Source organism: Natator depressus, chromosome 6 (assembly GCF_965152275.1).
Source record: "Natator depressus isolate rNatDep1 chromosome 6, rNatDep2.hap1, whole genome shotgun sequence".
NCBI lineage: Eukaryota > Metazoa > Chordata > Testudines > Cheloniidae > Natator > Natator depressus.
Genome location: NC_134239.1, coordinates 70,796,018 through 70,813,846, shown reverse-complemented (window position 1 = coordinate 70,813,846; position 17,829 = coordinate 70,796,018). Strand labels below are relative to the sequence as shown.

At 43.5% G+C, this 17,829-nt stretch overlaps 2 protein-coding genes across 2 annotated transcripts in view; one reads left to right on the top strand and one right to left on the bottom strand.

Annotated features, from left to right (window-relative positions):
• Positions 1 to 15,213, bottom strand: part of EXD1 (exonuclease 3'-5' domain containing 1) — a 33,354-nt gene extending 18,141 nt beyond the window's left edge. The window contains exons 1-6 of the mRNA XM_074955679.1: positions 15,168 to 15,213; positions 13,988 to 14,226; positions 12,838 to 12,906; positions 10,535 to 10,577; positions 5,995 to 6,125; positions 3,853 to 3,920 (exon numbers count right to left, since the gene is read on the bottom strand). Of these exons, the coding sequence (XP_074811780.1) occupies positions 3,853 to 3,920; positions 5,995 to 6,125; positions 10,535 to 10,577; positions 12,838 to 12,906; positions 13,988 to 14,120 (444 nt within the window). The 5' untranslated portion in view covers positions 14,121 to 14,226; positions 15,168 to 15,213. The remainder of the gene's footprint in view (positions 1 to 3,852; positions 3,921 to 5,994; positions 6,126 to 10,534; positions 10,578 to 12,837; positions 12,907 to 13,987; positions 14,227 to 15,167) is intronic.
• A 206-nt stretch (positions 15,214 to 15,419) lies between these two features.
• Positions 15,420 to 17,829, top strand: part of CHP1 (calcineurin like EF-hand protein 1) — a 39,160-nt gene continuing 36,750 nt past the window's right edge. The window contains exon 1 of the mRNA XM_074957063.1: positions 15,420 to 15,749. Coding sequence (XP_074813164.1) covers positions 15,683 to 15,749 — 67 coding nt within the window. The 5' untranslated portion in view covers positions 15,420 to 15,682. The remainder of the gene's footprint in view (positions 15,750 to 17,829) is intronic.

Below are 17,829 nucleotides of genomic sequence, written 5' to 3'. Positions count from 1 at the left end.
GGCTCCACACAACACAGACCATTTAATTTTAATTCCTTCAAAACACATCCATTGAATTCTGACCCCCAATGATTGATAGACCCCCATACACACATGGCCCCTTGCACAACCGCTATGTACAATTGATATAAATCACACACAAAAAAAATAGACACAGATCCCCATATTTGATAGACTTCACAAAGATAACAAACCCCAACATGCACAGAACTCCCCCCACCCCATTTGATACATGTGCACACACCTTTCCGCATCATTGTTATGCTGGTGTAAGAAGTCATTGGTGGTTATGAAAGAGATCATTGCCACTTTGCTCAGACAAACAGTGGTTACCACGTCTCCATAGGAGTTAGGTAACACCAGCTGTAAAGTGTACTCCAGAACAAGATCTCATGGAGAACTGCTCAAGATCTTGCATAACAAAATCTATTGGACTAAGACAGGGTCACAGGTCATCACTCTAAGGCCATGTCTACACTACAAAGTTAAGTCAACATAAGGCAGACAGACACAGCGTCAGTGTAGACACTGAATTGCTTATGTCACCCTAAGTGGCCTCCAGGACGTATCCCACAAAGCCCATTGTGACCGCTCTGGCCACCAGTTTGAACTCTGCTGCCCTGCAGCCAGGTACACAGGCATGTGCCCCATCTCCTTTAAAGCCCCAGGAATTTTTGAAATTCCTCTTCCTGTTTGCTCAGCATGGAGAGCTCTCATAGCATTTACCCAGCTGACCATGCTGGCTTCCTGCAGCAAAACGCACTCCTGCCTGAAGTACACTGGAGTTGTTGGATCTGCTGGGTCTGTGGCGTGAGGAAGCTGTGCAGTCACAGATCCACTTCAGCCACAGGAACTTTGATATCTATGGGCAGATAGCTCATGGCATGGAGAAGAAGGGGCACAATAGGGACACGCAGCAGTGCCGTGCCAAGATCAAGGAGCTGAGGCAGGCATACCAGAAGGCAAGGGAGGCCAATTGTTGGTCTGCTGCTTCTTCAAGGAACTGTACACCACCCTCGGCGACTACTATCCAACCTCCAAGGCCAAAAGCCCCATGGATACTTTACGGGGGCTGGAGACAGTGGTCAGTGGAGTCAACCCCGAAGAAGATGTGATGGAAGAGGAAGTGGAGTTGGGACAGGTGACAAGGACGTCCGGTGGCATGGTGAGCCAGGACCTCTTCTTAACTCCAGAGAGGTCTAGCCAGTCCCAGCACTCTGGCTGTGGCGCGCATGATGCAAGAAAGGGGAGCTCTGGAAAATACTCTTTGTTCTTTGATACTGCAGGGAGACAAGAAGTAGAACTCTGCTTTTTTGATCAGGGTAGAAGAGGGACTGAAATAACCAACACAGGCACAGTATATGCTTCTCATTCCCCTGTGCACCTAGGCAGAGGGGGTCCTGCAGAAAAATTTCTTGATGCCCACCAGGATGTCCCAGGAATCATCCATAGAGATCTCTAGGAAACTTACTTGTAGGTTCTCTGCAATCCTTTCCCAAAAATTGCTTGGGAGGGCTACTTTGTTTTCCACCCCCCGCTATAGGAAACTTTGCTGCACCAATAGGCAATTATTCCTGCAGGCAACAAAGCGACACAGAGGCAAGCAGCACACGGACCCGGTCTGCAGCCACACGTAAGCAGGAGCTGCAACCTTGCATTCTCGGTTACCCTCAGGGGCAAGATAACAGCTGCTATCACCCCCGCCTGTGGAAAATGGTGCCAGTATTCAGAATAGTGGCCCTAGGCGCTTCTAGTGATTCCGCTCTGAAGCCCCCCACCCTTAGTCCCATCTTGCCCCTTCTACCCAAGGGCCGAACTCCCCATGGCTGGGGCTTCCACCGTGCTGGGTGCCTGCAAAGGGGAAGTGAGGAAGTGGTGTTTCTAACTAGTTTGAATCAAGGCTGTGAATGCACTCACAATAGTTCCTCTGCCTATTATTTCTTTAGGTTCTCCAGATGTGCCCTTGACGGTCTCCTCCTGCACACCGGCTGAGCAGCTCTGACAGATAAGAAAATGAAACAGGAGGAATAAGGAAGACATGTTCCAGGGGGTGCAGCAATCCTCAGATACTTCGGATTGTGAGCAGAGGGCATAAAGAGAGGATATCAATGAGAAAATGCTTATGTATAGCCAGGAGAGGAAACAGGGACAGGAGCAGATGATACAGCTGCTACAGGACCAAACAGACATGCTGAGGTCCCTGACTGAACTGCAGACAGAACATATCCATGCTTGCCTCCACCTGCAGCCCATACAGAACTGCCTTCCATGCCCTCCCCACACACACTCCTTGCATGTTCCTGGGCCGTCTCAGTACCCCATACACTCCGCCCCGAAGGACATGTATCACAATGACAGCTGGACATATACCCAACTGTGAGAACCTCATTTGAAAATGTACTCTTCATTTTCATGTCCCTTGCAGAACAAATAAATGTTTGTATCGCTGTTGAATAACAATGTATTTATAGAAAGAGATGGAATCTTCATTTGTCTCCTACAAACGGTGGCTGCTGCTGAAATTCATACCCAGTGGCAACTGGTGCATTTGCATTGTAAAATTAATGCGCACACAGCAATCATTACAAGGTTCATAATACAGTACAAGAAAACAATTCTTGGCTAAATGCATTACAGAGAGACATATTACTGGGGCTCATTGTCAAAATGTTCCTTCAAAGCCTCCCTGATTCATATAGCCCCCTGTTGAACCCCTCTAACAGCCTTAGTATCTGGCTACTCAAAATCAGCAGACTGATGATCCATCTCGATGCTCCTTCTCTGGCCATTCCACCTTGACGTCGGTGAAACGACCCTAGTGATCCACCAGAGATTGTAATACCATAGAAAAGTAGCCCTTTCTGTGGATGTACTCTGTCGCAAGGTGGTCTGGCGCCAAAATGGGGATGTGCATGCCATCTATCACCCTGCTTCAGTTCGGGAATCCCATTGCTGCAAAGCCATCCACTATTTCCCACTCACAGTCCTTCATAGCAGGAGGTAATTAAGGGCTCTGCACACTTGCATCACTACAACCCCCCACAGTGGACTTCCCAACTCCAAACTGATTTGTGACTGAACGGTAGCAGTCCAGAGTTGCCAGCTTCCACACCGCGATCACCACTTGTGTCTTCACTGTTAGGGCAGCTCTCATTTTGGTCTTCTTGTGCCAAAAGGCAGGGGTGAGCTCTGCACACAGTTCCAGGTAGGTGGTTTTGTGCATCTAAAATGTCTGCAGTCACTGCTCATCATCCCATATACGCATCATGATGCAATCCCACCACTCAGTGCTTGTTTCCTGTGCCCAGAACCAACAGTCCACCATGTGCAGCTGCTCCGTGAATGCAAAAAGCAATCTTGAATTGTTTCTTTCCATGACATAGAGCAGGAGTCATCATCAGATTTGCAGCTCATGAAATACTGTGTTCATAATGCTCATCACAATACTGGAGAGCAGTATAAGATCCATGCTTTGGGACAGAGATGGCAGGCAAGCAGTTTACAGTGGCTGTTGAAAAGTGGTGCAAAATATAGTTGGAAGCCCATGGAATAATGGAATGGAGAAAACTGCATCATGGGACTGTGAACCTGCCCCCACGCAGCACTGCAAACCCTTCCCAGAACACCCAGCGGCAGATGGTGGCGAGTTGCACAGTGGGATATCTACCCACGGTGCACTGCTGTCTGTCGATGCAAGAGTGCCAAATATGGATGTGCTCCGCCATCACAACGAGCATTGTGTGGACTGCAAAAGCAGTAGAATTAGAGCGGTGGATGATGGTTGACGTAACTTAAGTTGATTTAACTTTGTAATCTAGACATAGCCCGAATATTATCATTGTTATTACTCACAGCGGGACCAAATTTCTGCTGGAATTGATCAATGACTATGTACTCCATATTTTCCTCTTCTTCCTCCTCTGCAATGAAAAACACAACATTAGAGATTTTCCCTGCATCAGTAATCACAGTGGATGTATATTCATACCTGCACTCAAGTCCCATCTTTACAATAGCTGTACACAGTCCCACCTTCCCTTTCCTCCAAAACAAAAAACTCCAAGTACATTACTGCACTTCCAAACAAAGTTTGCTGCAACTATTCCCAGCAAACATAGAATGATTGTCTGTCAGCAGCAACTCCAGCCTCCAGGATTTTGATCTCACTGTGAAACAGAAACCACTAATGAGTTTTAAAAGTGATCTTCAAGGGTAAACAAAATAGGTAGGTGCCCTTTTTAGTTTCTGTTATGAAATACAGAGGAGTCAGGAAAAGTTTTGTAAAAAGGTTTTTAACATTTAAAATTCAGCTTCTGTCCAGGCTGGAACATGTTATAATGAGGGCAGAACTACTAAGTGATGACATCACAAGAGAGTGAAAATTAAGCAATCAAGAGAGAAAGGGATTTTTAGCCAGTCTTAAAACTGATTTTTTTGGTTTTGTTAATACTTAGTTAACAATAATGCCTAACAAACACCTGGAGCAAGGCTCTCTTTGCAAAGATTGAGCACTCCCTTTTCTTTCAGTTAAGGTGTGAGAGCTCACAACACACATCTCTGACACACCCAGAAGGTCCTCTAGCAAAGCTAGGAAAGACTGGACTTGACACAATCCTGACATTTCTAATTTTTTTTTTAATGCAGATTAAAAAAACCCTTCCTTTCAGTATTTTTGTCCATCTTAAAGAACTGAAAAAGAACATAAACCTCACTTTAAAAAAATCCTTTGCAAGTCATGTTCAAACTTTGCTCCATTCTCCCACTTCCTGAGTTGTTGTAACTGTACTTCCAATACAGAACAGAAGGTTCTTGTAGCACCCTGGTATCTGAACCCCTTGCAAGACATTGGCCAGATTTTGAACCTGGGACCGCTTGCACACAAAGCAGGAACTGTTCTACTTGACCACCAACGCACTGCAAGTATCCTCCAAGTGTAATAACCAGCCTCGCACTGATCATCAATGGCCAATCAGGCTTAAGTTTTTAGTTGACATCACAAAATAATGAAACATCAGATTAACACACTCACAAGATGTATTGCTTATTGCATGAAATACTTTGACTTCTGTACAAGAGTCGTTGTGGTGCTTTGTGAAAGAGTCATTTTACAGCTGGGAGAAATCCATAGTATAAGTGTTATGAAAAATGTATAATGTGACAACTAAGATTTCCTTATTTTTATAGAATATATATTGTATATTTTAATACTGCTCCTTATGAGCCTGCAGTTGAACGTGTGAGGAAAAGACATTGTGAACCACTTGAGTTCAAAAGGTGAGGAGGGAGAGACTACAGGGTCACAGTCCCAGAATGGCTGCCTGTTGATGCTGAAACAATCAACAGTGAAATAGTCAGCAATGTTGACATTTAAATTGGCATCATTAGGCTTTAGTGTTAACTGATCTACGAGATAACTGGAGCCCATTTAATGACGTTTATTCAAAATGCCTCTTGAAGGCATACATTTATTATGGAGAGAACCTTTTCCTCCTCCTTAGTCAGGACAAATTGGAGAGTATTTTAATAGCAGCTCCAGTGCCAACGGCATCTTCTTGTTTTCAGTTTATGACAAGCCAAGGAGCTTGTACCACTCTGATGTAAACTTGCACTTCTGTTTAAGGTTTCAAACCGCTTCATGAATTAGGGCTTGTCTACCCACAAAATAGAAATGAAATAACTAAATCGGTTTTAATTCATACAGTTAGTTATTTCAGGGCAAGTCTGTGTGGACTGCCATATTTGGAACAAGAGTGCCTTATTTCAATTTGACTTAAGAGAAAGGCACTCTTATTCCAAAATACAGGCGTTTACACACAGATATGCCTAAAATAACTAAAGGTGAGAATTAAAAAAAAAAAACCTATTTAGTTATTTTGGATCCGATTTGGACATAGAATGTGAAAAGGATATAGAACCTGGGAAAGGAGCTTGTGTCGCATACTAATTGTTTGGCTTGCAGAAAGACTGAACTTGCATTCCTAATATCACAGTTACCTGCCAGGGTATATTTTAAGTTACTCAGGGTGGTGACCCGGCTCTTTGGGGAAATGCAAGTAGAACTCTGTGGGCTGTGCTCTGCTGGTTCTCCCCTCTCCATTCCAGTTCCTCCAGTAACTAGACTGTCCCTGCACAAGACGACAGTGTAAGATATCACGGACAGTGCTGCAGTGAACACACATTGGGACATACAACATAAACTTGATAATATGTTGTAAGGCATTGTTTGACTTTCATCCAGGATCCTACACTTACATACAGCCATGTGGTGAGCTGCCCCACATATTGTAATAGCTTCCTAGTCAACATTCACATGTTTCCTGAGAGCTTCTGGGCCGTCTCTTAACTAAAAGTTTGCTTTGTTTATTGGATATTTATTTCAGAGGGCAAATGTAAAGAAGCCAAAGGCAAAATCAAGCAGAAAAGAGGTCCACTGAGGAGGTTGGTGATGAAGGCCCTGACAGGGAGAGGAGGGGTCCCAAGATGCAGACATAAGAACGTAAGAACTGCCATACTGGGTCAGACCAAATTTCCATCTAGCCCAGTATTCTGTCTTCCAACAGTGGCCAATGCCAGGTGCCCCAGAGGGAATGAACAGAACAGGTAATCATCAAATGATCCATCCCCTGTCACCCATTCCTAGTTTCTGGCAAACAGAGGCTAAGGACACCATCCCTGCCCATCCTGGCTAATAGCCATTGATGGATCCATCCTCCATGAACTTATCTAGTCCTATTTTGAACCCTGTTATAGTCTTGGCCTTCACAACATCCTCTGGCAAAGAAGTTCCACAGACTGACTGTGCACTGTGTGAAGAAATACTTCCTTTTGTTTGTTTTAAATCTGCTGCCTATTCATTTCATTTGGTGACCCCTAGTTCTTGTGTTATGAGAAGGAGTAAATAACACTTTCTTATTTACTTTCTCCACACCAGTCATGATTTTATAGACCTCAATCATATCCTTCCTTAGTCATTTCTTTTTCAAGATGAAAAGTCCCAGTCTTATTAATCTCACCTCATACAGAAGCCATTCCATACCCCTAATCATTTTTGTTGCCCCTTTCTGAACCTTTTCCAATTCCAATATATCTTTTTTGAGATGGGGCGACCACATCTCCATGCAGTATTCAAGATGTGGGTGTAACATGGATTTATATAGAGGCAATATGATATTTTCTGTCTTATTATCTATCCCTTTCTTAATGATTCCCAACATTCTGTTCGCTGTTTTAACTGCCACTGCACATTGAGTGGATGTTTTCAGAGAACTATCCATAATGACTCCAAGATCTCTTTCTTGAGCGGTAACAGCTAATTTAGACCTCATTTTATATGTATAGTTGGGATGATGTTTTCCAGTGTGCATTACTTTGCATTTATCAACACTGAATTTCATCTACCATTTTGTTGGCCAGCCACCCAATTTTGTGAGAGCCTTTTGTTGCCCTTTACAGTCTGCTTGGGACTTACCTATCTTGAGTAGTTTTGTATCATCTGCAAATTTTGCCACCTCAGTATTTACCCCTTTTTCCAGATAATTTATGAATATGTTGAATAGGACTGGTCCCAGTACAGACCCCTGGGGGACACCATTATTTACCGCTTTCCATTCTGAAAACTGACCATTTATTCCTACCCTTTTTTTCCCTATCTTTTACTCAGTTACCGATCCGAGCTTCCCTCTTATCCCATGACAGCTTACTCTGCTTAGGAGCCTTTGATGAGGGACCTTGTCAAAGGCTTTCTGAAAATCTAAGTACACTATATCCACTGGATCCCCCTTGTCCACATGCTTGTTGACCCCCTCAAAGAATTCTAGTAGATTGGTGAGGCATGATTTCCCTTTACAAAAAACTCTTCCGCCAACAAATAATGTTTATCTATGTGTCTGACAATTTTGTTCTTTACTGTAGTTTCAACCAGTTTGCCTGTCCTGTAATTAATTGCCGGGATCACTTCTGGAGCCCTTTTTAAAAAATGGAATCACATTAGCTATCCTCTAGTCATTTGGTACAGAAGCTGATTTAAATGATAGGTTACAAACTACAGTGAAAAGAAAAGGAGTACTTGTGGCACCTTAGAGAGCCACAAGTACTCCTTTTCTTTTTGTGGATACAGACTAACACGGCTGCTACTCTGAAACTACAGTTAGTAGTTCTCCAATTTCACATTTGGGTTCCTTCAGAACTCTTGGGTGAATATTATCTGATCCTGGTGACTTTTTACTGTTTAGTTTATAAATTTGTTCCAAACCTCCTCTAATGACACCTCAATCTGCGACAGTTCCTCAGATTTGTCACCTAAAAAGAATGGCTCAGGTTTGGGAATTTCCCTCACATCCTCAACAGTGAAGACTGATGCAAAGATTTCATTTAGTTTCTCCACAATGGTCTTATCGTCCTTGAGTGCTCCTTTAGCATGTCGATCGTCCAGTGGTCTCACTGGTTGGTTAGCAGGCTTCCTGCTTCTGATGTATTCAAAAAAATTGTTGCTATTACTTTTTGAGTGTTTGGCTAACTGTACTTCTTTTTTGGCCTTCCTAATTATATTTTTACACTTCATTTGCCAGAGTTTATGCTCCTTCTATTTTCTCCCACTAGAATTTAACTTCCACTTTTTAAAGGATTCCTTTTTGTCTCTCTCTGCTTCTTTTACTTTGTTGTATACCCACGGTGGCACTTTTTTGGTTCTCTTACTATGTTTTTTAATTTGGGGTATACATTTAAGTTGAGCTTCTATTATGGTGTCTTTAAAAAGTTTCCATGCAGCTTGCAGGGATTTCACTTTTGGCATTGTACCTTTTAATTTCTGTTTAACTTACTTTCTTATTTTTGTGTAGTCTCCCTTTCGGAAATTAAATGCTACAGTGTTGGGCTGCTGTGGTGTTTCCCCTGCCACAGGGATGTTAAATTTAATTATATTATGGTCACTATTACCAAGCAGTCCAGCTATATTCACCTCTTGGACAAGATCCTGTGCTGCACTTAGGACTAAATCAAGAACTGCCTCTCCTCTTGTGGGTTCCAGAACTAGCTGCTCCAAGAAGCAGTCATTTAAGGTGTCAAGAAACTTTATCTCTGTATCCTGTCCTGAGGTGCCATGTACCTCGTCAATATGGGGATAGTTGAAATTCCCCATTATTATTATTGAGTTTTTTATTTGTATAGCCTCTCTAATCTCCCTGAGCATTTCACAGTCACTATCACCATCCTGGTCAAGTTGTCGGTAATATATCCCTACTGCTATATTTTTATTATTAGAGCATGGAATTACTATCCATAGAAGTTCTATGGTACAGTTTTGTTCATTTAAGATTTTTACTTCATTTGATTCTATGCTTTCTTTCACATAGAGTGCCACTCCCCCACCAGCACGACCTGTTCTGTCCTTCTGATATATTTTGTACCCTGGTATTACTGTGTCCCATTGATTATTCTCATTCCACCAACTTTCTGTGATGCCTATTATATCACTATCCTCATTTAATACGAAGCCCTCTAGTTCACACATCTTATTATTTTTGACTTCTAGCATTTGTATAAAAGCACTTTAAAAACTTGTCACTTTCATTTGACTGTTTCTCATCAGATCTTACCCATATTTTCAAGGAATTCTGAAGCACCTGGCTTACGACTGATCTACACAGTTTTATGGGCGATTTCACCATCTTGTTTAGGAGTATGCTTTTATACCAAAATACTTACATCAGTACAATCCTTGGTGTTTATAAGCTATATCGCTATAAGCGTGGTTACACCATTATAACTGCATCAACACTAGGGGGTTAAAACTCTTGAACAATATCTGTTTTTACACCAGTATAATTAAAGCAGTACAAGAGACAGGCCCCTAAAGACATAAAGGGTCATTTATCAAAAAGCTTCTCTTTAAAGGATTGATGAATACAGGAATAAGTTTTGGTAAAGGACTAAGTTCAACTTTTTGTACACGTAAAAGATTGCTGCTAAACAGAATGGTATTCACCTTGCAAACTGCAGTTTAAGGGATCGGTTAGCAAAAGCCAGTCAATCCCCATTTCCCTTATGAGGGAAATTAAATAGTTTCAAATATGGCCTTGGGAAATACTTGAAAACCAAGTAATCTAACACAATTTGTGTTGGAGATGCAACTCTGAGTAGAAATTCAAGAGTTTTACGTACAAATCCACACCTGTGCCAGCTTCCACATGTCACATTTACCTACATTTGATAAGGTTTGAAATGTAGCTTCCCCTGTACAACTGTTTGGCCGCGGATGAAGGGTTTTTTGTGAGAAATATTCCCTGGAAACCACGAGTTCATTATCAAACAAACCAAACAAATTATTCATTGATGGAGAAAAGAAGAACATCTTAGAAGAGTCTTTTCAGTAATGGAAACACCCCAGCCATCTCCTTACCCATTCCCTCTTAGAACAGTTCAACACAATCTTGGTGTCACTTAACCTTATACTCATAAGATTTTCCATCCATTTGTTGGCTATTCTAATAGGTACATTCTTTTTCCAGTCATGAAAGATAAGTCCCTTCCAACATACCTGATGGGAGTTGCAGCTTGTTCCAGTTCCTCCAGCAATTCCACTGTAATACAAACCAACAACTTCTGTTACAGCTCTAACATCAGCAACTCACTGACTAAGAACTACATTTAATCCCCAAGAAATTGAAGACGAGCCAGAACTAGTACTGACCAGTGTGGAACACAGTCATGGCAGGGCATTCATTGTAAAAAGTAATCATAGATCAGATATCAAAGGCAATAGCATGCAGTAGAAATATTTTACACCAGTGGCATTTAAGTTGAACCAGCTGATGCTACAGCATCTCTACTGAAACCTATATGGCCCTGCATAAGGCCAATATTGCACCACCAGTTTACAGATTAAATTTTGTTGTAAATGTGATAACCTGAAGAAGGAGGCAAGGATGTATAGTACATAGATCACTCTGAGAGCTGCCTTCCATCTCCTTGCCCCCAATGCAAAACTGAGAGTGTCAGCAGTACACAGAGACAGATAGGCCTGTCTTCACTAGGGACATTTCTAAAAAATTCACAATGGCTATCCCAAATGAAGCTTTAAAAAGGCCTCAGAGTAGCATACTGCACATAAATTCTTTATCTGTGGGAGTGGCTTCAAAATAAAGTTATCTTAGACAGTTTGACTCCATAGTTTGTTTCATCAGTAAAATTCTTCTGTGTCTGAGAACAGAATGCTCTGACTCCTCTTTTTGTCTTTTTGGATCTGGGGAAGAAGACAAGCAGAAGCCCAACACAGCCTTTCCACAAGGTGTTTCCATGAATTAATGAACTAAGTGAACAAGACATAAACACAAGGCTAATAAATCTCAAAATGTACTTTGATCATTTACTTTGCCTAGTTTTAATGAACTCAGTATTTCAGAGCATATTAATCAGGATAATTTGGCACAGTATACTAACCAATGTAATGTAGCATACTTTATAAAAATACTTAAGAGGAGACCATCAACTTGGAATATTGTCAATTTTTTAAAAAAAGCGTTAAAATAGTTTAAATTAAAGGATCTGATCCAAGGTTTAAAGCAATGGCAATCTTTACATTGACTGTAATGGGCTTTGGATCAGCCCCATAAAACAATTTATATGTTCAAGAATTCTATAAACATTAACTAATCCTAACAACGCCCTTTGAGATTGATGATCAAGTACTACTATCCCCATTTTATAATTTTTGCAGTTTTGGATACTACTTCCCTGACGATTTTATTGTTGCATAATCAAAATTTCCTATTTTTTCAAATGTTCTTCTCACCTATATTGCTATGTGACAGACCCAAAACAAATGAATGGGAAAACTGACTCATTATATAGGGAAAAGACCAAAATTGATTATATGCTAAGTGCTGTTATATGCAAAAAGTAAATAAGCTGAGGGGGAGTGGGGAAAGATGAACAGGAAATATTTTCCCCCTGACCTCTCAGCTATAGTAATCTTAGGTTTTATCTATTATTTTAAGTACATTTTCAGACAGAAGAGTGATTTTTAGGTTGACAGTATCCCTTTAAATCATAGTAATAAGAGACCTCATTATAACATCTACTATTAAATCTTTGAAAGACAGGAAAACAGCAGCTATTTTGTGTGTGTTTTACAGAATGCACAGTTTAATGAAATATTGAAGAGAGAGTTCTGTGCTGTTCAAATTATTATGTCTTAATGAGTCCCTTTAAAATGCTTCCAGTTTTTAATTACTTAACACTTGGATTATAAAGTTTTATTATAGTCAGTTTCATTTGTTATAATCAGTTTCATTTTTAACACAATTCTATTGTGTTTGGCTTAAACACTCTAGGGGAAAGTGAAAATCTAAACAAGAAACTTCTCACTGAATCTTTTTCAGTTTTGTTTTTTTCAACTACAAAAGTTTTGCCCACAAAAGTGCTAGTGTACACAAAGCCTAAAGATACTTACATGGCCCTCCCTGATTACTGTAGCATCTGAGCACATCACAATCTTTAATGCATCTATACTCACAACATCCCTGTGAGGAAAAGTAGTAGTATTATCCCCATTTTACAGCTGGAGAAACTGAGGCACAGAGAGGTTAATGCCTTTCCCAACATCAGAGCAGGGACTTGAATTCAGATCTCCCAAGTCCTAGACTAGGGCCCTTACCACTGGAGCATCCTTCCTCTCCTTACTTAGGAGTTACTCAGCCAAAACTCTCAATGACTAAAATGGGACTTTTCTCTAAGTAAGAAGTCCTGAATAGGGCCCATCATTAGAAAAGAAAAACAAAAGTGCTAAACATGCGATAGTACCCATGAACCTCACCCTTGCAGAACAAAGAAAGTTCTCACCATTCACAATTTCATAACCAAAAAACATCTTCACACCTGGCATGCTTCTGCCTGTTTCCAAGTTCTTCACTGAAATAATTAAAAGACAGGTAGATAAATAAACAGAAACATTGAGCTCTGCAATAAAAGTAAAGGTCAGAACTGATTACACACCAAATAAGGCCAGAAAATGGTCTTCGCTAATGACAATTGGCAACAGCACTAAATCAACAATTTAAAATTACTGTATTGAGTAAAACTAATACAAAAAACAATGAGGCTGTTGTATGCAAATGTCTGGTGGACACAACGGGGCAAATTCTGGGCTCAGTTATTCTTTTGCAATCCCAAAGCTGTGAGCACAGCTGGGCCCACTCCTTTGTAACGTTACATTAAGTAAGAGTGTTCACTCTTCTGCTGCTTGTTTTTCATTGCATGAGTACAACTATGCCCCTCTGAAATCAATGGAAGGTTAGTCTGTGCCTGGTGCAATTAGCAGTAGGTGCAATCCGCATGAAAGAATGAGCTGCCTAGTTCTAGTTAGTTTCTGAACGGCTGAAGATTAATTATTCTGGAGTTATCAGTGAAAGTCAGCCATTGAGTAATTTGAGTGGCACAAATTCCAGTTACACATAATTATTGCTGAGCAAGGCATAAGTACATCAGAACCCACTCCTGTTCCTACTAACTCTCTTGAAATGAGGACTACATGCAGATTTAATTTGTTCAAGATAAATCCTGAAGGTAGATTATGCCTCTATTTCACTTAAAATCCCAGATATCTTTTAAAATAAACAGAATCTCAGATTTGTTCACTACATTCAGAATTTGGGCAAGCAATGCCCTCCATCTACTCAGTCTAAATAGTCTCAGAAAAGACCAGAGAACGGTATAGAACAAACACTCTGTTCAGTCCTGGCACATCAAACAATGTATATATATCACATGAATCTATTCTTCCTCATGTGGGAAACAATGTTCTCTTTACAATGTGGGACATGACGTTCCAACCCACACACCCTTCCAACATATGATATAGCATGCCAATGAGCCCCTTCCCTATCCAATCTAGAATATGTAAATACACCTTTGTGAACTCCCCCATTCCCCCCCCCCCAGGATTTGAAGAACTACATTAATTTAGGTGACAAGTACAGAACAAGAGTTAAACCTCTGCTCAGAACGATACTTCTGCTGGAATCCACATGCTGCAATATTCCCTGGAAGATGCCACATTTCAAGGTGATTTTCACTGTTTTTCCCAGAATCTCACTGAGGAACTGGTAATCGCTGCTCGGATCCATGTTGGTATATCCCCAAACTAGCTCCCCAAATAGTCTGGTTCTCAAAGCAGAGTAGGAAATGAAAAGGGGAACTCCTCTGTCAAAAGATTTACTTTTCTTAGGACCTCTGCAGGACAATCCAAGAAGAAAAATGAAAAGACAGAGCCAGAATCATTTTAATGCCCTCCAGCTGTGACACTCAGCATCCAGTAGAATAAAGCTACAGACCGAGGAGGAAAGCACCCCAGCATGTAATAATTCATAACACACAGGCACTGCATTTGTCAACCAACTGCATACATGGGGCAATAGTAATAGAAGAAATTACATTTAGCTCTAAAAACCAGCATTGTAGGCTTCCCAGTCAAATGGAGCATAAATGCCAAAATCTGAAGACCCTTTGCAAACTACAGGATTGAAATTATGATGACTGTAGAAAAGTAGAACAATCTCAGAAATTTTGCTGAACAGATCAGGAGTTTCTCTCCTAAATGGGACCTGTTAACAGTTAAGATTAAGCAGATCCATTCACTAAAAAGCAAATACAGTCACTGCACTCTTTGGTCCCTGTATAACTGCTTCTCTGCACCTATCAGCTAGGCAGCGGTTCCCAACCTTTATGGACGTCTCTACTGGTCTGCCAGACCAAATCCTCCTCTCTGCCAGCCAGTACTCCCTACTGTGCAGCGCACTAACTCGCCCCACGCTGGGGCGGCTTTTTGTGACCTCAGCGCCGCCCTTGGGAGCGACCTCGAGTCGCAGCTCACCAAGTTGGCGTGACAGTGCGTGTGGGGAGCCCCTCAGCCCGCACGCAGGGGCAGGGCAGTCAGGAAGGGCTCGCACTGGGGGCCTCAGGGCAGCTCTTCCCAGGGGAGGGGGAACCCAGAGACAGCCCTGTGGCTAGGTCACCACTAAGGTCACTGCATGGGGCTCGGAATCACACCAGGGGGCTCGGATCCCGCAGGGGCAGCTCCCAAGTTCCCTCCCCACTACCAAGTCCTCCGGACCCGTACGGAGCTACTCGCTACTAGACAGCGCGGGCAGGGCGGCGGCCACCTCAGAACGTACAAACTCGCTGCTCCTAGCGTGGCATCAGAGCCATGATGGGGACTACAACTCCCAGAGAACAAAGCGCCACCTTGCGGTGAGTAATCAGGGCAACGCGGAACGCAGAATGCTGGGAGTAGTAGTTTTCAAGGGCCGCGCTTTTAGGGCCTCTCGTGATGACGTTAAACAGCCCAAAGTGTGACCGTTAGCGAGAAAGAAGATAGGAGCCGCTCCGCGCAGGCGCTGATGAGCTCTCCTCTGTGAGAGGCGAGGAGCTGCGGGGCGGGGTTACAGCGTGGTGCGGGAGGGGCCGGGCCCGCGGCCGGGGTTGATAAGAGGAAGCGCAGGGGTTTCTCACTCTCCCCATTTTTTGGCGTCCAGCCGCACCGGTGTCCGGCCGCAGCGTCCGGGGCCCGCACGCCGCCGCCGCTGATTGGCCGAGCCCGCCATTGCTTGTCCCCCCGCCCCCCCATTCTCTGCGCGGCGCCGCGGCTGTCACTGTCCCGCTCCCCTGCGGCCAGAGGCGGCGGCCGGAGATGGGCTCACGAGCATCCTCGCTGCTGCGGGACGAGGAGATCGAGGAGATCAAGAAGGAGACGGGCTGTAAGTAGCGGGCTGCAGGCCGGGGCTTTGCGGGCTTGGGCTGGGCGAGCCGGGACGGGAGCGGGCGGCCGGCCGGTCTCTGCAGCACAGCCGGGGCTGGTGGAGCAGCGGGGGCGCTGCGGCGCCGGCGAAGACTCGGGCTGGTGGTCGCCTGAACTCAGGCCCGGGGGTCGGGGCCATTGAGAGCCTGAGCGCCGCTTCCATGTCGCGAGCGTCGTGCGGGCCCGTCTGCCGGCTTGTTCCCAGCCGCAGTGCGGAGATTGCCTCACCGCCTCTGGCTCTCCCCGGCTGGGCACAGCAGCTTCTGGGTGCCGGGGCAGGCACAGTCCCCCCGCTCCGGCCGTGCTGCCAGCCCCTTGCCTTCTTCCCTTGGCTGGGCCGCCGGGGGCTCTCTCCCTTCCCGCTCCGGCCAGGCGGGGGCCGCTCGCTCGCCTGTGCACTGGTGCTCTCCGCAGGGCCAAGTCTCTTCTGCCCTGGTCATTCCCTCCGTCCCGGGAACGAGCCTCCCAGGAGGGAAGAGGGATCTGACTCACCGGCCCGCGTGAGCCCCTCATGATTCGGGGGGGGTGCGATCCCAGCAAAAGGGGCTGACCATCACTATGGGGTTTTGCTGTAGCGGATCGGAGGCCTTTACACTCCCTGACCTGCACCCTCCGCCCCCATTATTTGGTGTTAGTAAAGGAGGAACACGCAGGGTGGAAAGAAAAGGAGTACTTGTGGCACCTTAGAGACTAACCAATTTATTAGAGCATAAGCTTTCGTGAGCTACCGATGAAGTGAGCTGTAGCTCACGAAAGCTTATGCTCTAATAAATTGGTTAGTCTCTAAGGTGCCACAAGTACTCCTTTTCTTTTTAGGGATACAGACTAACACGGCTGCTACTCTGAAACCTGTCATTACGCAGGGTGGAAGCACTGCAGCACTTCTTGTCAAAATCAGTTACCTTTGCTGAGAATCCTCTTTTTGTCTGCAAAGGTCCTACCTGCCTCATAGGTAAAACTGTGCTAATATCAGCCATTGTTTAACTCCTAGTGCTAGCAGAGTTCCTAACCTGATAGGCCTAAACCAGCAAGACAAATTCTCTGTTGTGGTGGAGATCTATATGGTACAATAGAAAGCAGAGACTGTCAGGGAGCTGAGTACAAATCTCTGATTCTGTGCTGTAGCCCAGGGAACATGTAAGTGCTGAATAGGGACTGCTATTGAGTGAATATCAGGAATACAACACTTGCTGTCCCCTGCAACAGTGCTATAGAGTGGAAGGTAGGAAGCACAGGAGCTGTTACTATGGACATTAGAAGATACAGATAGTTTTTGCATTCGCATTGCCTGCGATGCGAAGGGAGAAGAAGACAACCGTCAATCTACTTTTGTATTTACCAAAATATAAATTGATGGGGTACTTTCTGGTAGTCATTGGAGAGCTGGCTTATTGCATGTTTCTGGTTTTCATTGTTTCCAGCTACTAAACTGCTTTAAAAAAGGCTAAAAATACAGTAAATGCCTTCCTAGTATTACTTTGCTGTTGAAGTGATTGCATAGTTGCATTAGGGATGTTATGATTGCCAGTAAGAGGGGATGTTGAAAGCACCATGTATGCAAGAGAGGTGATCCATGAGACTTGCGGATGTGGTCAACAACAGAAAAGTTTGCAAATCCTTGTACTATGAATGCAGATGGAGCATTTTAAGAACTGTTATAGTAAAACTGTGCTCTGTATAACCTACCTCATCCTCTAGTTGTTGAACATTGCCTTTCCATAAATACAGAATCTGGGCAAAAGATGAGTGGTGTCACTAATCGTCCATGTATTAGTAAATGAAACTGTCTTGGTAAAATTGAGTGTGTTGTGGACTAGACATGATTGTTGCAGCTCTGAGAACCACAATCGTTCACTTTCCCTAGAATTAAGAAATCACTTTTTTTTAACTTCCAGGATTTCATTTGTCTTTTGTATCGTCTTGCTGCTTCAGCCCCTGCAAAGAATTAAGATCTTTCCAAATTAAATGTTTCCCTACCTCTTGGTTTTTTGCCTTTATGAGGATATTGTATCTCTTCCAGAAAGATGCATTTCCACCAC